At 38.9% G+C, this 23,521-nt stretch overlaps 1 protein-coding gene across 1 annotated transcript in view; it reads left to right on the plus strand.

The window, feature by feature from the left end:
- The window catches only part of CFH (complement factor H), a gene marked incomplete at its 3' end in the record, with an annotated part of 45,187 nt that extends 21,881 nt beyond the window's left edge, over positions 1-23,306 (plus strand). The window contains exons 5-10 of the mRNA XM_070384416.1: positions 2,624-2,815; positions 8,166-8,336; positions 13,100-13,273; positions 16,998-17,186; positions 17,612-17,788; positions 23,262-23,306. Of these exons, the coding sequence (XP_070240517.1) occupies positions 2,624-2,815; positions 8,166-8,336; positions 13,100-13,273; positions 16,998-17,186; positions 17,612-17,788; positions 23,262-23,306 (948 nt within the window). The remainder of the gene's footprint in view (positions 1-2,623; positions 2,816-8,165; positions 8,337-13,099; positions 13,274-16,997; positions 17,187-17,611; positions 17,789-23,261) is intronic.
- Positions 23,307-23,521: the final 215 nt, after the last annotated feature.

The following is a 23,521-nucleotide window of genomic DNA, read 5'->3' on the forward strand; positions in this document are numbered from 1 at the left end:
ATTTTCATCCAGAGGCTTTTTAGTTCTTCTTCACTGTCTGCCATAATGGTGGTGTCATCTGTATATCTGAGGTTATTGATGTTTCTCCCAGCAATCTTGATTCCAGTTTTTGCTTCATCCAGCCCAAGGTTTCTCATGATGTACTCTGCATGTAAGTTAAATAAAAAGGGTGACAATATACAACCTTGTCGTACTCCTTTCCCTATTTGGAACCAGTCTGTTGTTCCATGTCCAGTTCTAACTGTTGCTTCCTGACCTACATATGGATTTCTCGAGAGGCAGGTCAGGTGGTCTGGTATTCCCATCTGTTGAAGAATTTTCTACAGTTTGTTGTGATTCACACGGTCAAAGACTATGGCATAGTCAATAAAGCAGAAATAGATGTTTTTCCGGAGCTCTCTTGCTTTTTCGATGATCCAGCGGATGTTGGCAATTTGATCTCTGGTTCCTCTGCCTTTTCTAAAACCAGCTTGAACATTTGGAAGTTCACAGTTCACGTATTGCTGAAGACTGACTTGGAGAATTTTGAACATTACTTTGCTAGCATGTGAGATGAGTGCAATTGTGTGGTAGTTTGAGCATTCTTTGGCATTGCCTTTCTTTGGGATTGGAATAAAAACTAACCTTTTCCAGTCCTGTGGCCACTGTGAATTTTCCAAATTTGCTGGCATATTCAGTGCAGCACTTTCACAGCATCATCTTTTAGGATTTGAAATAGCTCAACTGGAATTCTAGCACCTCCACTATCTTTCTTCATAGTGATGCTTCCTAAGGCCCACTTGACTTCCCATTCCAGGATGTTGGCTCTAGGTGAGTGATCATACCATTGTGGTTCTGGGTCATGAAGATCTTTTTTGTACAGTTCTTCTGTGTATTCTTGCCACCTCTTCTTAATATCTTCTCCTTCTGTTAGGTCCATACAATTTCTGTCCTTTATGTAGCCCATCTTTGCATGAAATGTTCCCTTGGTATCTCTAATTTTCTTTGAAAGATCTCTAGTCTTTCCATTTTATTATTTTCCTCTATTTCTTTGCACTGGTCACTGAAGAAGGCTTTCTTATCTCTCCTTGCTGTTCTTTGGAACTCTGCATTTAAATGGGTATATTTTTCCTTTTCTCCTTTGCTTTTGGCTTCTCTTCTTTTCAAAGATATTTGTAAGGCCACCTCAGACAGCCATTTTGCTTTTTTGCATTTCTTTTTCTTGGGAATGGTCCTGATCCCTGTCTCCTATACAATGTCATGAACCTCCATCCATAGTTCATTAGGCACTATGTGTCTATCAGATCTAATCCTTAAATCTATTCTCACTTCCACTGTATAATCATAAGGCATTTGATTTAGGTCATACCTGAATGGTCTAGTGGTTTTCCTTACTTTCTTCAGTTTAAGTCTGCATTTGGCAATAAGCTGTTCATGATCTTAGCCACAGTCAATCCCGTTCTTGTTTTTGCTGACTGCATAGAGCTTCTCCATCTTTGGCTGCAAATAATATAATCAGTCTGATTTCAGTGCTGGCCATCTGGTGATGTCCATGTGTAGAGTCTTCTTTTGTGTTGTTGGAAGAGGGTGTGCAAACATGACCAGTGTATTCTCTTGGCAAAACTCTATTAGCCTTTTCCCTGCTTCATTCTGTGTCCAAGGCCAAATTTGCCTGCTACTCCAGTTGTTTCTTGACTTCCTACTTTTGCGTTCCAGTCCTATAATGAAAAGGCCATCTTTTTGGGGTGTTTGTTCTAGAAGGTCTTGTAGGTCTTCATAGAACCGTTTAACTTCAGCTTCTTCAGCATTACTGATTGGGGCATAGACTTTGATTACTGTGATATTGAATGGTTTGCCTTGGAAATGAACAGAGATCATTCTGTTGTTTTTGAGATTGCATCCAAGTACTGCATTTCAGACCCTTTTGTTGACTATGTTTGCTATTCCATTTTTTCTAAGGGTTTCCTGCCCACAGTAATAAATATAATAGTCATCTGAGTTAAATTCACCCATTCCCATCCATTTTAGTTGGCTGATTCCTAGAATGTCGACGTTGACTCTTGGCATCTCCTATTTGACCACTTCCAGTTTTCCTTGATTCATGGACCTGACATTCCAGGTTCCTATGCAATATTGCTCTTTATAGCATCGGACCTTGTTACTATCACCAGTCACATCCACAGCTGGGTGCTGTTTTTGCTTTGGCTCTGTCCCTTCATTCTTTCTGGAGTTATTTCTCCACTGATCTCCAGTACCATATTGGGTACCTACTGACTGGGGGAATTCATCTTTCAGTATCCTGTCTTTTTGCCTTCCCATACTGTTCATGGAAAATATATACACTTTCATTAAAAATGAAAGTGAAAATATATACGCTTTCATTACAAAACTCAAGGTAATAGTGTTTTTTGCTTACTCCCTCAGGAAAGAATCAGAGATAAGCTTACTACTATTAGTGTTTTTCTTTGTTTTTATTCAGTAGAATTTATTTCTGGCTAACAGTTTTAGCAAATAAACACATCTTTAAAAAAGTAATCTTGCTGTTGGTTATATATACGTGTCAAATTTATATATACTCATTTTTTCATGATAAGTTTTTAAAGTTTTCCAATTTCATTAGAGGAAGTTATGTTTATTTTTTCAGTTGTTAAGTGTTTACCAGTGACAGAACCAGAGAATGGGAAAATTTTCAGTGATGCCCTGGAACCAGACCAAGAATATACCTATGGACAAGTGGTACAGTTTGAGTGTAATTCAGGCTACATGCTGGATGGACCCAAACAAATACATTGCTCAGCAGGTGGTGTTTGGAGTGCAGAAACACCAAAATGTGTAGGTAAGATAAACTTACTCACTTACTGTTGATTTGATTAATTGCATGAGTTTAGTTTGTTTTTTCATGAAAATATACCTTTCAAAACACTGTGCATCCTATAGGATTTGAAAAATACTAATTATTCAGCACTTACTACTTTACAGTAGGTGATCTAAACTGTTTACAAGTGTCATCTATTTGACCTTCCAAATGACCATGTGATTTATGTACTGTGTTCATCTCTGTTTCATAATTGAGGAAATCATGGTGCAAAGAAATTAAATTGCATGTCCAAAATGATCATGCTGTATATGGTAGAAGTAAGATTCAAACCTTAGCTGCTGCTGCTGCTGCTAAGTTGCTTCAGTTGTGTCTGACTCTGTGCGACCCAATGGATGGCAGCCCACCAGGCTCCCCCATCCTTGGGATTCTCCAGGCAAGAGTACTGGAGTGGGGTGCCATTGCCTTCTCTCAAACCTAGGTTATATGACACTAAAGTCCATTCTCATAACCATAATTAAAGTGTAGTTGACTCATGACTAAAGTAAAATTTTAAGCATTTCTGCTACAAGTTTTAATATTAAAACTCTAAAAGGTCATTTTATATTTGAAAAACTAAACATTCAAAGTTTATCTCTACTGATGTATCATGATGACATTCTGTCTTTGAATAACACTTCTAAAAGTGGCCCTGTTTTATACTTGCACTGGAAGTTTAGTATAAATATTGCTGATCTGAATTGAATCCACTAAATAAATTTTTGTCTTTAAAAAGAAGTTCTATAGTACTGTAAGCCAGCATTTCTTCAGTCATAATACTGCTGACCTTGGCCTCATGACCAATATGATGATTTTGTTGTTGTTCAGTTGCTCAGTAGTGTCCAACTCTTTGCAACCCCATGAATTGCAATGCACCAGGCTTCCCTGTCCTTCACTATGTCCCAGAGTTTGCTCAAACACATGACCATTGAGTCAGTGATGCCATCCAATCATCTCATCCTCTGTTGCCCCGTTTTCTTCCTGCCCTAAATTTTCCCCAGCATCAGAGGTTTGTCCCAATGAGTTGGCTCTTTGCATCAGGTGGCCAAAGTATTGGAGCATCAGCATTGGCATCAGTCCTTCCAATGAATATTCAGGACTGATTTCCTTTAGGATTGACTGGTTTGATTTCCTTGCAGTCCAAGGGACTGTCAAGAGTCTTCTAGCACCACAGTTTGAAAGCATCAGTTCTTTGGCACTCAGGCTTTTGTTGTCCAACTCTCACATCCATTCATGACTAGTGGAAAACATCATAATTTTGGCATTACAGACCTTTTTTTTGGCAAAGTGATGATTCTGCTTTTTAATACACTGCCTAGGTTTGTCATAGCTTTTCTTCAAAGTAGCAAGAGCCTTTTAATTTCATGGCTGCAGTCACCCTCTGCAGTGATTTTGGAGCCCAAGAAAATGAAATCTGACAGTTTCCACCTTTCCCCCATCTATTTGCCATGAAATGATGGGACTATATGCCATGATCTTCATTATTTGAATGCTGAGTTTTAAGCCAGCTTTTTCACTCTCCTCTCTCACTTTCCTCAAGAGGTTCTTTAGTTCCTCTTTGCTTTCTGCCATTATAGTGATATCATCTATGTATCTGAGGTTGTTGATATTTCTCCCAGCAATCTTGATTCTAGCTTATGTTTCATCCAGCCCAGCAGTTTGCATAATGTACTCAGCATGTAAGTTAAATTAGCAGGGTGAGAGTATACAGCCTTGACATACTCCTTTCTCAATTTTGAACCAGTCAGTTGTTCAATGTCCAGTTCTAACTATTGCTTCTTGTCCTGCATACTGGTTTCCCAGGAGGCAGGTAAGATGGTCAGGCGTTCCCAACTTTTGAAGAATTTTCCACAGTTTGTTGTGATCCACACAGTCGAAGGCTTTAGAATAGTCAATGAAGCAGAAATAGATGTTTTTTCTGGAGTTCCCTTTCTTTTTCTATGATCCAGCAGATGTTGGTGATTTGATCTCTGGCTTCTCTGCTTTTTCTAAATCCAGCTGTACATCTAGGGGTTCTTGGTTCAAATATTATTGAAACTTAGCTTGAAGGATTTTGAGTATTACCTTGTTTGCATGTGAATGAGTGCAATTGTGTGGTAGCTTGAACATTCTTTGGCATTGCCCTTCTTTGGGATTAGAATGAAAGCTGAACTTTTCTGGTCTTGTGCCACTCCTGAGTTTTCCAAGTTGCTGGCATATTGAGTGCAGCACTTCAACAGCATTATCTTTCAGAATTTGAAATAGGTCAGCTGGAATTCCATCACCTCCACTAGTTTTGTTTGTAGCAAGGCTTCCTAAGGCCCACTTGACTTCACATTCCAGGATTTCTGACTATAGGTGAGTTACCACACGATTGTGGTTATTTGGGTCATTGAGATCTTTTTTGTACAATTCTTCTGTGTATTCTTGCCACCTCTTCTTAATCTCTTCTGCTTCTGTTAGGTCCTTCCTGTTTTTCTCCTTTATTGTGCCTATCTTTGTGTGAAATGTTCCCTTGAGAACCTCATGATGATATTTGCTTTTGTCATAATGTATTATGTCCAATTTATTTAAAATTACCATACTTTTTTTTTTTTTTACCAATACTTGTTTGGGAGAAATTTCTACCATATATTTTTTAACATTATCTAGTATCCCCACATTATTTACATTTTCTTAGTTTAGTCTGTCCTACAGTGAGACGCAAAGAGAAGTGTTCCTCTTCCTAGAAAGTCCTTTTTACAAAACTATTTCGAGTTAATAAAGATGAACATATTTATATGCAGTGTAGCAGTTACATATGCTCTAGAGATCATGTGGTGGGACTTGTGATTTAGTTGCTGAGTTGTGTCTGACTCTTGCAACCGCATGGACTGTAGCCAGTAGGCTCCTCTGTCCATGGGATTTCCAGGCAAGAATACTGGAGTGGGTTGACATTCTGTTCTCCAGGGAATCTTTCTGACCCAGGATCCAACTTGGGTCTCCTGCATTGCAGGCAGGTTCTTTACCAACTGAGCCAACAGGGAAGCTCTAGAGGATCATGGGTGGGGTTTATTTTTTGCATACGTTTCTGTGGTTAGTGAAATCTATCAGAAATGACTGATGCAAAACATGTCTTAAAGGAAGAATGAGAATCTTTAGATGGATTGAGGCAGGGAAAAGCAAACCAGTCAGATGGAGAGGAAGGGGCAGTGGCTTTGAGGCCTCTTTGAGCATGAAGCCCCTTGTTCCCATTTTTCTCAGGGGCCTTAACGTAGGATGCAGGCAGAGAGGAAGTCAGTGATAGAGTGAATATGAGCAGTCCAAGGTTCTGAGGGGTGGCACACACCATGCTGAAGGATTAGGCTTTTATGCAGACTAGTTTGGGAATCAATGAAGCATTTTAAGTGGAATACTGAAGTGACAGGAAAAATATCATTAAGTTGCAAACAGGAAAGAAAAGATTGAGATGAAGGGAGAATAGAATCTGGAAAATTGGTTCCTGTTGCTGGAATCCCAGGGGAAATTGTTTGAGAGAGGGCAGTGTGAAAGATAATGGCCACCTTTTGTTTGTTTGTTTGTTTTTGACAGAAACTTGAAGGGATGGCAATCACAAGAGCTGGTCAGTTGCTTTTTGGAAATACAATACCATGATTTAAATTAATGTCTTTGATAAAGTATTTTGTTAATAATTACTGTATTATCAATAATAAAAATATATAATTTTTACAAGTCATTCACTGAAATTATGTATCAAATTTGACCTACTTTTTAAAAAAAATATGGTATTTTAATTACATAGCAAAACTACATGAGTTCATGCAAGTTGAATGTAATATCTGTGATACAACTCATTAAAAAAAAAATTCCGTAGTTATTTCTATGTAAATTATTTCCATGAGAATGTTTTCCCTCAAAAAACACATATATTCTTCTTGAATATATTGATTTTTACTTTCCCAATATATGCAAGTGTTAGAACACTTATTTGGAGAAGGAAATGGCAACCCACTCCAGTGTTCTTGCCTGGAGAATCCCAGGGAGGGCGGAGCAGGTGGGCTGCCGTCTATGGGGTTGCACAGAGTCGGACACCGCTGAAGCGCCTTGGCAGCAGCAGAACACTTATTAAGTGCCTCAGCAGTACAACTGGAAACATTATTTGGTATAAGAATATTGAACGATATGAGAAAAGTTCATTATGTATTGCTAATTATTATTTTTTTAAAGCAAGGTTAAATGATTTGGAATTGAGATCACATATTTTTGCTACTTTTATGTTTGAAAATTTTTATAAAAAGCTTTTAAAAAATGATATATGTAGAAGAGGCCTATGCACTGTCATATGGAGTGAAGTAAGTCAGAAAGAAAATCAACTATTGTGTATTAACACATATATGTAGAATCTGAAAAAATTGGTAGAGATGATCTTATTTACAAAGGTGAAACAGAGACACAGATGTAGAGAACAAACGTATGGATACCAAGGGGGAAGGGGGAGTGGGATGAATTGTAAGCCTGGGATTGACATATATAGAGATATTATTGATACTATGTATAAAATAGAAAATGAATGAGAACCTACTGTATAGCGCAGGGAACTCAGTGCTCTGTGGAGACACAAACGGAAAGGAAATCCAAAAAGAAGGGATATGTGTATACATATAGTTCATTAACTGTGCTGTACAGTAGAAACTAACACAGCACTGTAAAGCAAATAAACACCAATAAAAATTAGGAAAAATAAAAATAAAAACCAAGCCTAGAAAAAGTTGAAAAAAAAAGAAAGGCATTAAGTACATGATGTTTTCTAGCTTTCTACAAATGAAGGACAGGAGGCAACATAAATATTTAGTAATACCAAATGGGTAAACATCCTTTTGATGTAATTTCCCACAGCTCTAGAAATTGATGTTCAGATTCATTCAAAATACTATAATATATAAAATGCTTAAGTTACAACAAGCATCTTCTTTATATAACATTAATCTAAAATAAAGCAAAATATATGGAAAACCAGGATATATATGAATAGGCTGTTTTACATAAATCACAATGAAACTACTTTGGTATTCAGTTTTATATATATAGCTGATGAAGTCACTAGACATTATTTATTTCAAGAAGACTAATTTATCCCCCAACTAAATAAATCAGCAACAAGATTTAAATGAGAATTTTAACTTTCTTCCAAAATGAATGTTAAAAACAACTGATAAATTATTCATCAAGCATTCAGGTCAAAACAGGACTTTGTTTGGTGGCCTAACTTACTTAATGGAATGGAAACAAAAGTTTTATTTTTATATAACTTATGTCTGGGACACAGTACTTTGACATATAATGGATATTTTGGAATTTAATCCCTTTTGTTTAGAAATTTTCTGCAAAACACCAGTCATTTTAAATGGACAAGCTGTACTTCCAAAGGCAACTTATAAGGCAAATGAACGAGTTCAATACAGATGTGCAGCCGGTTTTGAATATGGTCAGAGAGGAGATACAGTATGCACTAAATCTGGATGGACTCCAGCTCCTACTTGTATAGGTAATGTTACATTTCTTTTATATCTTTTACTGTATATTTTACCCGTTGCTTTAACTCAAATACTCCTTACCATTAAGCAGTTTATTTTTTCTGAAAATGGAGTATTGATGTTTATTTATTGTTGTTTAGTTGAAGTCATGTCTGACTCCTTCGAGATCCTATGGACTGTAGCCCGCCAGGCTCCTCTGTCCTTGGGATTTCCCAGGAAACAATACTGGCATGGATTGGCACTCCCTTCTCCAGGGGATCTTCCTGACCTAGGGACTGAACCTCTGTCTCCTCCATTGGATTCTTTACCACTGAGCCACCTAGAAAGCATGACTTAAAAAAAAAAAGATTATTGCAAATTGATCCTTGTTGTCTACTAGCAAAGTTGATATAAATGACTGAGTAGAACTTTATAAATCAGAAAGGACTATGTCAAGGGGTAGCACACTATTGTTGTGTACACACAGTTGTTGTGCAGTCATGAAGTTGTGTCTGACTCTTTGCAACCCCATAAACGGCAGCATGCCAGGTTTCCCTGTCCTTCACTATCTCCCAGAGTTTGCTCGGACTCATGTCTATTGAGTTAGTGATGCCATTCAACCATCTCATCCTCTGTTGTTCCCTTCTCCCCCCACCTTCAATCTTTCTCAGCATCAGAGTCTTTTCTAGTGAGTCAGCTCTTTGCATCAGATGGCCAAAGCATTGGAGCTTCAGCTTCAGCTTCAGTCCTTCCAATGAATATTCAGGGTGGATTTGGGTTGATTTCCTTTAGGATTGACTGGTTTGATCTCCTTGCTACTCAAGAGTCTCTCAAGAGTCTTCTCCAGCACCACAGTTTGAAAGCATCAGTTATTTGGTGCTCAGCTTTCTTTATGGTCCAACTCTCTCATCCGTATATGACTACAGGAAAAACCATAGCATTGACTAGACAGACCTCTGTTGACAAAGTAATGTCTCTGATTTTTAATATGCTGCCTAGGTTTGTCATAACTGTTCTTTGAAGGAGTAAGCGTCTTTTAATTTCATGGCTGCAGTCACCATCTGCAGTGATTTTGGAGCCTAAGACTATAAATTCTGCCACTGCTTCCAGTTTTTCTCCTCTATTTGCCATGAAATGATGGGACCGATTGGCATGATCTCAGTTTTTTGAATGTTGAATTTTAAGCCAGCTTTTTTACTCTCCTCTTTCACTTTCATCAAGAGGCTCTTTAGTTCCTCTTTGCGTTCTGCCATTAGGGTGCTATCGTCTGCATATCTGAGGTTGTTGATATTTCTCCTGGCAATCTTGATGCCAGCTTGTGATTCATCCAGTCCAGCATTTCACATGATGTACTCTGTATAGAAGTTAAATAAGCACGGTGACAATATATAGCCTTGATGAACTCCTTTCTCAAATTTGAACCAGTTTGTTGTCCCATGTCTGGTTCATGCCACAGTGCCAGGTCAAATCCAGCCTGTTCCTTTTTGTAAACTAAGACTTACTGGAATAGAGACATGCCCATTCCTTACATGTATTGTCTATGGCTACTTCAGGGCAAAGGCTAATAGAGTTTTGCCAAGAGAACGCACTGGTCATAGCTAACACCCTCTTCCAACAACACAAGAGAAGACTCTACACATGGACATCACCAGATGGTCAACACTGAAATCAGATTGATTATATTCTTTGCAGCCAAAGATGAAGAAGCTCTATACAGTCAGCAAAAACAAGACCGGGGCTGACTGTGGCTCAGATCATGAACTCCTTATTGCCAAATTCAGACTTAAATTGAAGAAAGTAGGGAAAACCACTAGACCATTAAGGTATGACTGAAATCAAATCCCTTATGATTATACAGTGGAAGTGAGAAATAGATTTAAGGGACTAGATCTGATAGAGTGCCTGATGAACTATAGACTGAGTTTCGTGACATTGTACAGGAGACAGGGATCAAGACCATCCCCATGGAAAAGAAATTCAAAAAAGCAAAATGGCTGTTTGGGGAGGCCTTAGAAATAACTGTGAAAAGAAGAGAAGCGAAAAGCAAAGGAGAAAAGGAAAGATAAAGCATCTGAATGCAGAGTTCCAAAGAAGAGCAAGGAGAGATAAGAAAGCCTTCCTCAGTGATCAATGCAAAGAAATAGAGGAAAACAACAGAATGGGAAAGACTGGCGATCTCTTCAAGAAAATTAGAGATACCAAGGGAACATTTCAGGCAAAATGGCCTTGATAAAGGACAGAAGTGGTATGGACCTAACAGAAGTGGAAAGAAGAGGTGGCAAGAACACACAGAAAAACTATACAAAAAAGATCTTCACGACCAAGATAATCATCATGGTGTGATCACTCACCTAGAGCCAGACACCCTGGAATGTGAAGTCAAGTGGGCCTTAGAAAGCATCACTACAAACAAAGCTAGTGGAGGTGAAGGAATTCCAGTTGAGCTATTTTAAATCCTGAAAGATGATGCTGTGAAAGTGCTGCACTCACTATGCCAGCAAATATGGAAAACTCAGCAGTGGCCACAGGACTGGAAAAGATGTTTTCATTCTAATCCCAAAGAAAGGCAATGCCAAAGAATGCTCAAACTACCACACAATTGCACTCTTCTCACATGCTAGTAAAGTAAGGCTCAAAACTCTCCAAGCCAGGCTTCAGCAATATGTGAACTGTGAACTTCCAGATGTTCAAGCTGGTTTTAGAAAAGGCAGAGGAACCAGAGATCAAATTGCCAACCTCCGCTGGATCATGGAAAAAGCAAGAGAGTTCCAGAAAAACATCTATTTCTGCTTTATTGACTATGCCAAAGCCTTTGACTATATGGATCACAATAAACTGTGGAAAATTCTGAAAGAGATGGGAATACCAGACCACCCGACCTGCCTCTTGAGAAACCTATGCAGGTCAGGAAGCAACAGTTACAACTGGACATGGAACAACAGACTGGTTCCAAATAGGAAAAGGAGTACGTCAAGGCAGTATATTGTCACCCTGCTTATTTAACTTATATGCAGAGTACATCATGAGAAACGCTGGGCTGGAAGAAACACAAGCTGGAATCAAGATTGCCAGGAGAATTATCAATAACCCCAGATATGCAGATGACACCACCCTTATGGCAGAAAGTGAAGAGGAACTAAAAAGCCTCTTGATGAAAGTGAAAGAGGAGCGTGAAAAAGTAGACTTAAAGCTCAACATTCAGAAAACAAAGACCATGGCTTCTGGTCCCATCACTTCATGGCAAATATATGGGGAAACAGTGGAAACAGTGTCGGACTTTATTTTTTTGGGCTCCAAAATCACTGCAGATGGTGATTGCAGCCATGAAATTAGAAGACGCTTACTCCTTGGAAGGAAAGTTATGACCAACCTAGATAGCATATTCAAAAGCAGTGACATTACTTTACCAACAAAAGTTCATCTAGTCAAGGCTATGGTTTTCTAGTAGTCATGTATGGATGTGAGAGTTGTACTGTGAAGAAAGCTGAGCGCCGAAGAATTGATGCTTTTGAACTGTGGTGTTGGATAAGACTCTTGAGAGTCCCTTGGACTGCAAGGAGATCCAACCAGTCCATTCTGAAGGAGATCAGTCCTGGGTGTTCTTTGGAAGGAATGATGCTAAAGCTGAAAGTCCAGTACTTTGGCCACCTCATGGGAAGAGTTGACTCATTGGAAAAGACTGTGATGCTGGGAGGGATTGGGGGAAGGAGGAATAGGGGACAACAGAGGATGAGATGCTTGGATGGCATCCCTGACTAGATGGACGTGAGTTTGAGTGAACTCTGGGAGTTGGTGATGAACAGGAAGGCCTGGTGTGCTGCAGTTCATGGGGTTGCAAAGAGTTGGACACAACTGAGGGACTGAACTGACTGATGTCCTCTTCTTCCCTACAATGGTGGAGCTCAGTATTTACGATAGACACCTTTTACCTGAGTCTTTATGTGAAAGAGGAGTTTTGAAACCTGGATTAGGTTATTTTATTACAATAAAAATAATGTATTCCAAAATCTTAGTGGCTTAAAAAACTAAAGTTTATTTTCTATGTATGCTCACTTCCAGCCTTCATTGGAACCTGCATCTGCTATGTCTCTTGCCTTGGCAGGTAGATTCCTTACCACTTGTGCCAACTGGGAAGCCCATTGTATTAGATATATAGTCTTAATTAACAAATTTCCCAGAAAACATAGATCGGGAGGGACCCTCCTCCTTATTTTAATTGTCAGAATCAGGGAATGGAGATATGACCTTCCATGTTCTTCTTTAATCACTGTAGCTGTGGGAAAGAGAACATGAAAATTCAATGACTTTTTCAACTCCCTCCCTCCCTAAAGGAAAACATTACTTCCACATTCATTTCATTGCCCTATGCAATCCCTGTATTTAAGTCTACTTCAAAAGGACAGGGTGTGCTATTGCAACAAGTGTCTGGAGGGAGGAGAATATTTTCCAGCAGTACTTGTGAGAAATACAGAAGCCGAGAAGCTTGCAGAAAGTGGAAAGAATAGCTGAAGTGATACATCATGAATTCTTTGCCAGATGTGGAATATCATGAAGAGTGTGTTGACTGTGGAGAAAGAGAGTTCAAGAGTACTGAGGGTACAGATACATCAGATGAGAAACACAATGAAGGGAAATGTAAGTGATACAGCAGGAGGGGTATGAGGCTGTGCTCATTTTACTGACTTTTGTGCTGTACGAAGAACAAATTAATAACATCCACTTTTGTATTTTTATATAATTGATTATTTTAATGGATGTGATTTCTATATTGTGAACATACCTTTTGTCTTTTCAGAAATAACATGTGATCCTCCTCGTATTCCAAACGGTGTGTACAGACCTGAATTAAGCAAATACAGAGGTCAAGATAAAATCACTTATGAGTGTAAAAAGGGTTTTTTTCCTGAGATCCGTGGAACTGATGCAACATGTACCAGAGATGGCTGGGTACCTGTTCCAAGATGTGCCTGTATGTTCCATTCATATCTTGACCTTTTTCTTAATTGTGAAATTTATTTCTCGTAAACACACAACAGTGGGGCACCATGCCCTACGCAGTAGGGCAAATCCAAGTATCCGCCCTACTGTGTATGGTAATTTGGGGCTTTTAGAGGCATTATTTGCTTCTTGAAGTAGGCAATTCTAATAAGGAATAAAAACATTTTTGTAAACTAAAAACTCTTTACATTTTTGCCACTCAAAGATAAAATATGGCTGTGTTTTTGAATATATAAATCTCTAACAACCTACTCCACTGTTCTTGGCTGGAGAATCCCATGGGCAGAGAAGCTTGGCAGGATATAGTCCACAGGTGATCACAAAGAACGAGACATGACTGAAGTGAATTAGCATGCAAAATAATTGTAATACTGGATCTAAGCCATTAAGTAAAAATAACATCACATAGCACCTATTGTTTTAGATGCCTGCGTGAATGCATGCTAAATTGCTCAGTCATGTCTGACTCTTTGCCACCCTATGGACTGTAGCCCACCAGGCTTCGCTGTCCATGGGATTTTCCAGGCAAGAATGCTGGAGTGCCTTCTTCCAGGTGTTCTTCTCAACTCAGGGATTGAAACCTGCATGTACTATGTCTCCTGCATTGGCAGGCGGCTTCTTTCCCACTTGGGCTCACTGGGAAGCCATTGTATTGGATACATAGTCAAATTAACACGTTTCCCAGAAAACGTTTTGGCTTAGGACAACACCCCTCCATATTCTTAGAGCTCCTGTGGGTCAGGAATGAAGAAGGGTCTTCACTGTCTGGTTCTGAATCACTGTGCATGGGTGGCAGTCAGGATATTGACCTGGGCCACTGTCACCTGGAGGCTCAGTTGGGCTGGAGGCTTTGCTTCCAAGTTGGCTCACTGTCCTGGCTTTGTGGGGAGGCCTCAGTACCTGACCAGCTGGGCGTCTCTGCAGATCACTTGAGAGACAGCTACCTTTCCTCAGGGGCAGTGACCCCAGAGAGGGAGGAGGAAGCCTCCACACCAGGTATGACTTGGTCACACAGTGTGTGTCAGTCATGTGTATTCTTTAGAAATGGACACTAAGTCCTGCACACTCAGTGGTGAGGACTTAGGTTCTGTTTGAAGAGAGGATTGTGGAAGGCGTTGTGGACTTTCCTAAAACCATAAAATATAGAAAAACATCAGGTCAGCTGAACAGAGTATTTTCTGGGGATGTTTCCTTTACTCCTCAACTTCCTCTAAGTTGCCTCTAAACAATCTTCTTCTTTCTAACAGTACACTGTAAAATTTCAGCATACTTGAACCAGTTATTCCATGAAAGAAAACTGTAATGATATAAAACAGTTCAGTGACCTTAATGGTAATTCCAAGCATACATTTAAAATGAATTTTCAAAGCATAAGTTCCATTAAAATGAAGGTATGAGCAGTATGAAACAGATTTTAATCTGCATAAGAATTTTAGGAAAAATATTTAATCTTGTTTAAGATGGATTTATGAAAATGGTGCTGTGTGCTTAGTCGCTCAATCATGTACAACCTTTTGTGATCCTTTGGACTATAGCCTACCAGGATCCTCAGTCTGTGGAATTCTCCAGGCAAGAATACTGCAGTGGGTTGCCATTTCCTTGTCCAGGGGAATCTTTCTGACCCACAGATGAAACCTGCATCTCCTGTGTCTGCTGCATTGCAGATGGATTCTTCACCAATGAGCCATAGGGAAGCCCTTTAAAAATGGTAGATCAACCCAATTCTATTTATATCACAACAAGGTTATCCCACAAGGGACCTTGTGAAGTTTTGTGGACAACATGAGGAAACTATTTAAATAGTTTATCAATATTCATAATTTCATTAAATGAGCTGATTATCAGATGCAGGACTTTGTTCTCAGGCCTGTTCCTTTCCTCTTGTGTATCATCAGCTAGTTTAATGCTGCAAAGGAGATGCATCTGGAATGATACACAAGCGGTGATAGTGAACCTATATTAGGACAGATTCATCCCTCAGAATGACTCCCATGTGTGAGGTTGGACCTAATAACATGAAATTTAAAACTTAAATTTAAAAATTATAAGATCCTGGGCCTGGATCTTTGGAGTAAGTTGCAGAGGTACAGAAAGACTAGAAACACTTTAAAACTTGGTGAATACTTTTCATCAATGTTAAGATCAATCTGAGCCAACATTATGATGGACAGCCAAGCCTGCTCATGAGACCTGAACCTGGGTTGATAGAGCGTAAGAGAAGAATGAGGCTGTTCTGAGTCCTGACAAAGTCAATGCCATTCCAACTATAGTGGACTATTATATGTGCTTCAATAAATGATCTGGTTAGAGAGACAAAGACAGATTCACATGTGCCCAAATAAAAGAGAGGAGGAAAATAGCTCAGGCCAGTGATAGTAATGATGCTTACTTTTAATTATGCCCTCTTTGTGTACCTTTTGGAAGTGAGTGTCAGAGGATTATTTTACTGTATTCATATTCTATGATGCATCAAAATGATAAATGTACTAGTTCTGAAATCAGATCATCAGAACTCAAATCTCTCCTCTACAACATAATGACAAAGCTAATTGAGTTCTTTTCACTTGGTTCTTGCAAATACAAAGACTCAAACTTGCCCAACATAGAATTATTGAAAGATACACATATCTTAACATACATGATGAAATTTGTAAAATTCAAGGATGAAGAGACAATGTTCTAATCTCCAAAAAGTAGTGGACAGAAACCTAGAGTATTACTTAAGAGGAATCAAACTATGTAAGCATTTCAAACTTAAAAATGTAGAAAAGCTTCAAAAAAGTGGGGGAAATCTATCAGTGATGAGAGATGCAGACTATAGGCCATGAGACGGTATAATTGACAAGTCTTTGTTAAAGAAATGGGTTAAGATATGCAAAGAACCAAATTTTATAATTCACATAGCAAGCATATACATGAAAATTACTCAATATATGCTAATAACAATAAAATGTAATTATGTTATACCTCATTTAAAATATTTGTAAGAATTACTGAAAAATACATCATTCTGCAATTAAAATTAGACCATAAGTGACAAGGGTTTCCCTTCATCTTAACCATTTAAATATTAAGAATTATTCATTGTTCATTTCTCTGATTAGACAAGCAAGGGAAAAGATATCTTAATGTTCAGTTTGATAGATAAATAAGAATGTCACTCTGTGTGATTTGATCAATGAAAAATTGTTGTGGTTTTCTCTATATATCACATATTTCCAATAAACAGAAAAGTAAACTAATGAATGATAATTGTAAAAAAAATCTGTTTGATTCCTACATTGACTTGGTATGAGAATAAATGTCAGGATTCTGATTTCTGATGAGAATGGAGAAGAAAGAAAAAGAAAGCAGATGAGCCACAAGATACAATCTGTACTTTCATCTCTTGATTAAGATGCTAGTCAACCAAGGTTGGGACTTCTGTACTTAAGGAGAATTCATTTAATATAATTTCCTACCAAGAGAATCCACATACAAATTTTACATAATATGACCCACAAGACATAATTTGATCTTCATTAGCAAGGAGTTCCTTACATACTTCAATCATCTGAATTTTCTATAACTTTTTTCCCCTAGAAACCATAATGCAATGAGTGTAATTAATTGAACAAGGATATATTTCATAGATGAAATATTAATTCAAATTGTATACTGAGGTAAAACATTATTTCTACTTTTTTTATTCCAAGGGAAACCTTGTAGTTATCCAGTAATAAAACATGGACGGCTATATTATTCATACAGAGGATACTTTCCAGCACGTGTAAATCAACAGTTTGTCTATAGCTGTGATCATCATTTTGTATCTCCTTCACAACGTTCCTGGGACCACCTGACTTGCACAGCAGAAGGATGGTCTCCAGAAGAACCATGCCTCAGTAAGTAAACCTCTTTAAGTTTATATGCATAATCTTTGAAAGAGTGAAGAGACAAAGTTGACAAGTGAGTACAGTTAAGTGTTATGTAACAACAGTAAGGCCACGGGATGAGTTCTGTGAGCAAAAAATCCAATAGAACTTCCCTTTACTAGATGCTTTTCATGTAAATCGTATGAGAGATACAGAGACTTTACAAGAATATCTGCATCATTTATACATATTTTAGTCATAAAACTAAAGACAAATAATATGGAATGTTATCTTTTTCATTTTCCACAAACGTGGTACTAGCTTCCATTTTTATTGTTACATGTTATATTTGAATACTAATGCATTCTTATGTAAATTCTATAAGGTTAATCTTTAATGTACTATTTTCCCAAATTTATGCTGTATTTCTTTCATATTAATTTTATGATCCTAAGGACAATGTATTTTCAATTATTTGGAAAATGGACATAACCAACATCCTGAAGAAAAATATTTACAGGGTGAAACTGTAAGAGTTCGCTGCTATGAAGGCTACAGTCTTCAAAATGATCAGAACACAATGACCTGCACAGAGAGTGGCTGGTCTCCTCCTCCCAGATGCATCCGTGTCAGTGAGTAAACTGGGCTGGAATCCCATGTATTCATAATTTTCTAAGACTCAGCTGTATTATCCACTCCAAAAGTTTATATCAGATTCTTGTTTTGCCAAAGGACCTATTTAATTTTATTGTTTACAAGTGTCTATGAGTGTACCTATAGACTTCTTGATAAGTATATAACCAAATACATGTACCTATTGATAGACATTAGTCAAGAAAAGAGGAGAAGATCCACAATGAAGAAACCTGTAATAACAGAGTGAGGTCAGAAAGGTGGCAGGAATCTCACCGTCTCTCCTGATATAAACACAGACTTTGACCATCATTTGTGGATAATGATGGTATCTTTGTGGGGGTCCAGGAGTCTAGCAAGGAGAAGGCAATGGCACCCCACTCCAGGACTCTTGCCTGGAAAACCCCATGGACGGAGGAGCCTGGTAGGCTGCAGTCCATGGGGTCACTAAGAGTCGGACACGACTGAGCCACTTCACTTTCGCTTTTCACTTTCATGCATTGGAGAAGGAAATGGCAACCCACTCCAGTGTTTTTGCCTGGAGAACCCCAGGGATGGGGGAACCTGGTGGGCTGCCGTCTAAGGGGTCGCACAGAGTCGGACAGGACTGAAGCGACTTAGCAGCCCAGGAGTCTAGCAGAGACATGACAGCATGCTCCTAGGGCACAAAGATTCAAGACTGGACGCCTCACTGAGGGTTAGAGGCGTAGCCTCATTTTGCTCCTGAGGTGGCCCTGCTTAGTGCCAAGATAGACCCCTCAGCACAGGATTTTACCTGTGGGGAAAATAAGAGCATGTGAGCAAGGGCGGCGTCCTCATCTTCCAGCGCACTTCTCTCTCCCCTTATCCAGGACACTGGGGTCACCTGCATGGCTGGGATGGGGAGAGGCCAGGAGTACAGCATCCAGGGCTAGAATTCCTCAAGGAGCCTACTGACCTGGGTCCTACTGACCATGTGGAGATCCCACCAGGGAGCCCCAAACCATTGCAGACACCGTGCTTGTGGTTCTGCTCACCCCTGGGCCTCTCCTCTCATCCACATCCCCTCCCCAGGTCCAGCTCCGTGTGTAACTCCCCACGGTGGCATCTAGACCTTTGCAGATGGCCTGTGGTACATCTAGAAGCCAGCCTGTCCCCATGGGTCTGCTCACGAATGTGAGCATTTGGCATTGCCCCAGGGAAGCAGCCAGGAAACTGTCGGCACAGAGACTGTCTTTGCTGCGTTGATAGATGCATATGAGCTTCAGAATTCTCTCCTAGGAGTAATTGAGGACGTGGGACAGGTGTCTCCTTAAAAAATGTCTGAAAAGTCTCAAAATCCCTACCAATGTGACAGTGTACTTCCCTCCCCAGGTCAGTCTGTAAACACTGGAGGGAGTGACTGCTTCATTAAATGCAAACACAGCAACCTGAGACTTCAAGGGACACAGACATCAAAGGACTAAAATGTTAACAGAGAAACACAATAGTTTTTCAGTTACTGACCCCAAATAACAGATATGGACGATTTGTCTGATAAGTAACTCAAAGTAATTGCTTAAGAATTTCATTGAGATAGAAGAAAACAGTGGAGAAGGAAATGGCAACCCACTCCAGTATTCTTGCCTGGGAAATCCCATGGACAGAGGAGCCTGGACGGCTACAGTCCATTGAGTCTCAAATAGTCAGACACAACTGTAGTGACTTAGCATGCAAACATGCAATCCTTTATATTTAGAGTAATTATTGACAGATAAGGATGTATTAATATTATCTTTTTTATTTTCAGTTCAGTTCAGTCATTCAATCGTGTCAGACTCTTTGCGACCCCATGAATCGCAGCACGCCAGGCCTCCCTGTCTATCACCAACTCCTGGAGTACACTCAGACAGGATGTTTTATAGTTTCCTAATTTTTTCTTTCCTCTGATGGCTTGCCTCTTTGATTTCATGATATTTGTTATAGTAGTATGCATTTAATCTAGCATGGATTCTTGCTTTGTTTACCATGAGATTTACATAAAACACCTTACAGAGAGAGCAGTGTGTTTTATGCTGATAATATATGAACATCAACCACATATTAAATCTCCTTCCTTTTACCCTTCTCCATTTTATCTTTTGATGTCATGATTTACCTCTTTTTACAATGTGTACTTAATTAAAAAATAATTGTAGATATAGTAATTTTTATATTCCTGTGCTTTAACTCTTAAATAGTTGTGTTTAACATTCCATATCAAGGTACTGCAGTGTTCTGAATGTGAATGTGCACTTAAATTTACCAGTGTACTAGGTATTTTCATGGAATGAATTAGCATTCTTTTACTTCAGCTTCAATAATTCCTTTTAGTGTTTCAGTAAGGAAGGTCTGTGTGCCTGCCTGCTCAGTTACGTCAGCTGTGTCTGACTCTTTGGGACCCTGTGGGCAGCCTGGTCCTGCCAGGCTCCTCCCTGCATGGGGTTCTCCAGGCAGGAATACTGGAGTGGGTTGCCATGCCTTCCTCAAGGAAGGTCTAATTGTGTTCTGTTTCCTCAATATTTGTTGGTCTGGTGAAATCTTTATATTCTTTTTTTTCTGAATGATATTTTCAAGTATTCTTCTTTGGCAGTTTTTTCTTTCAACACTTGGAATAAACCATCCCACTTTCTCCTGGCCTAGTAGGTTTCTGCTGAGAGATTTGCTAAGATCCAAATGAAGGCTCTTTAGTAAATTTCAAAGTTTTTGTATTGTTAGCTTGTTTGTTTTTTCTACATGTTGCTTGAAGGCGTCTCTATTTTTCTTTGATTTTTGAAACTTTATTATAAATGTGTGTTGTAGAGGATTTTTTAAGTTGATTTGGTTTGGTCACCTGTAAGCTTCCTGAACTTAGATATTCAAATATCATCCTTAATTTGGGAAGTTCTCAGACATTACTCCTTAAATATATTTTCTGCCTCATCTCCTTTTCTCCTCCTGGAACTTCAATAATTTGCAAATAGGTTCTGTTTTCAATGTAGTATAGATCATGTAGCCTTTCTTTGTTCTTTTTCATTCTTTTTATTTAAAAAAATTTTTAATTTTGTTTTTATTTATTTATTTTTAAATATATTTATTTTATTGTATTTTTTAACTTTACAATATTGTATTGGTTTTGCCATACATCAACATGAATCTGCCACAGGTACATACACTTGTTCCCCATCTTGAACCCTCCTCCCTCCTCCCTCCCCGTACCATCCCCCTGGGTCATCCCAGTGCACCAGCCCCAAGCATCCAGTATCGTGCATCAAACCTGGACTGGAGACTCATTTCATATATGATATTATACATGTTTCAATGCCATTCTCCCAAATTATCCCACCCTCTCCCTCTCCCACAGAGTCCAATAGACTGTTCTATATACATCTGTGTCTCTTTTGCTGTTTCATACACAGGGTCATCGTTACCATCTTCCTAAATTCCATGTATATGCGTTAGTATACTGTATTGGTGTTTTTCTTTCTGGCTTACTTCACTCTGTAGAATAGGCTCCAGTTTCATCCACCTCATTAGAACTGATTCAAATGTATTCTTTTTAATGGCTGAGTAATACTCCATTGTGTATATGTACCACAGCTTTCTTATCCGTTCATCTGATGATGGACATCTAGGTTGCTTCCATGTCCTGACTATTATCAACAGTGCTGCGATGAACCCTGGGGTACATGTGTCTCTTTCAATTCTGGTTTGCTCAGTGTGTATGCCCAGCAGTGGGATTGCTGGGTCATATGGCAGTGCCATTTCCGGTTTTTTAAGGAGTCTCCACACTGTTCTCCATAGTGGCTGTACTAGTTTACATTCCCACAAACAGTGTAAGAAGCTTCCTTTTTCTCCATACTCTCCAGTATTTATTGTTTGTAGACTTTTTGATAGCAGCCTTTCTGACCAGCATGAGATGGTACCTCATTGTGATTTTAATTTAATCTCCCTGGACAAGATAACTTTGATATATCATCTGTCTCACGGATTCTTCTACCTTTTTGACTCTGTGGTTGATGCTCTTTAATGAATTATTTCATTTCATCCTTGGAACCTTCAGCACCAGAGTTTCTGTTTTTTTTTTTTTTTTATGATTTGTACATTTTTATTAAACTGCTTGTTTTGTCCATTGTTTATTGTTTTCCTGCTTTTGTTCAAGTATCTTACTGTATTTTCTATAGCACACCGAGTTATTTAAAATGGCTATTTCGAATTCTTTTTTTTTTTTTTAACTTTTATTTTATTTTTTACTTTACAATATTGTATTGCTTTTGCCATACATCAACATGCATCCATCACGGGTGTACACGTGTTCCCCATCCTGAACTCCCCTCCCACCTCCCTCCCCATACCATCCCTCTGGGTCATCCCAGCGCACCAGCCCTAAGCTTCCTGTATCCTGCATCGAACCTGGACTGGCGATTCATTTCTTATATGATATTATACATGTTTTAATGCCAATCTCCCAAATCATCCCCCCCTCCCTCTCCCACAGAGTCCAAAAGACTGTTCGATACATCTGTGTCTCTTTTGCTGTCTCGCATACAGGGTTGTCATTATCATCTTTCTAAATTCCATATCTATGCGTTGATATTCTATATTGGTGTTTTTCTTTCTGGCTTACTTCACTCTGTATAATCAGCTCCAGTTTCATCCACCTCATTAGAACTGATTCAAATGTATTCTTTTTAATGGCTAAGTAATATTTCATTGTGTGTATGTACCACAGCTTTCTTATCCATTCATCTGCAGATGGACATCTAGGTTGCATTCTTCACTGGATAAATCACACATTGCCAATTGGATGTGAATACTGAAGATTTTTATACTTTGTTGCTGTCATGATACTTTGAGTTCATGTTCCTTGAAGTTTTGTGGTGCTGTTTTTCTAATTAAAGTTCTAGTCTCCTTTGGGTGAGAGACAACTTCCTTCAACCCTGCTAGAGACTCCGCAACTATTTCAGATCTTCTATAGTGGCACCTGCTGACACTTCTAATCTCTGTTTTGTCAGAATTTCTGTGTTTCTGTGTCTTGTCTAGATAAATTAGCGCACCAGAAATGGTACTTACAGCCTGTCCTTTGTTTTCCCCCAAAGTAGCAGTACATCTTTTTTTTTTTTTTTTTTTTTAATTTTTTTTTTACTTTAAAAATTATTATTTTTTAAATGGATACAAGCCAATTACTGATTTGAACAGTCTTAATGGGAAGATTTGTAGTGGTTTTTGCCATGAAACAATGACATGAATCAGCCCTGGGCATACAGGATGAACACATGTACTAATTAAATAATCCTAAAAATAAAACACCCAAGCACAACAATGACCTAAAACCTCCCCTGCCATCCCTTTCCCTCAGGGATACAATTGAATCAGCCCTGCACCAGCCCTGAGCACCCTGTCTCATGCATCGAACCTGGACTGGCGATCCGCTTCACATATGATAATATACATGTTTCAGTGGTACTAATCTTGTGTTCCTGTTCTGGGCCACAGATTTAAGCCAAATTTCTGTGCAAGCTCACTGGTCGTCTGTCAAAGGTTGGTCTTCCCTCTGAGTCAGTTGTAACCACAGGGATCTGGCCACAGGGTAGAAGGGTGTGTGAATGAAGCAGACAGAGGTGCTCTTGTCAATACCTGGAGTTTCACAGAAGGACTTATCTCCATGCAAAAATTTTTAAGATAGGTTTTCCAGGACTCCTGGAGTGCAGCTGAGAGGGCAATATGATGGTTCATGAGCCACTGTAGGCATCACA

This window comes from Bos mutus, chromosome 16, assembly GCF_027580195.1.
Source record: "Bos mutus isolate GX-2022 chromosome 16, NWIPB_WYAK_1.1, whole genome shotgun sequence".
In the NCBI taxonomy this organism is placed as follows: Eukaryota; Metazoa; Chordata; class Mammalia; order Artiodactyla; family Bovidae; genus Bos; species Bos mutus.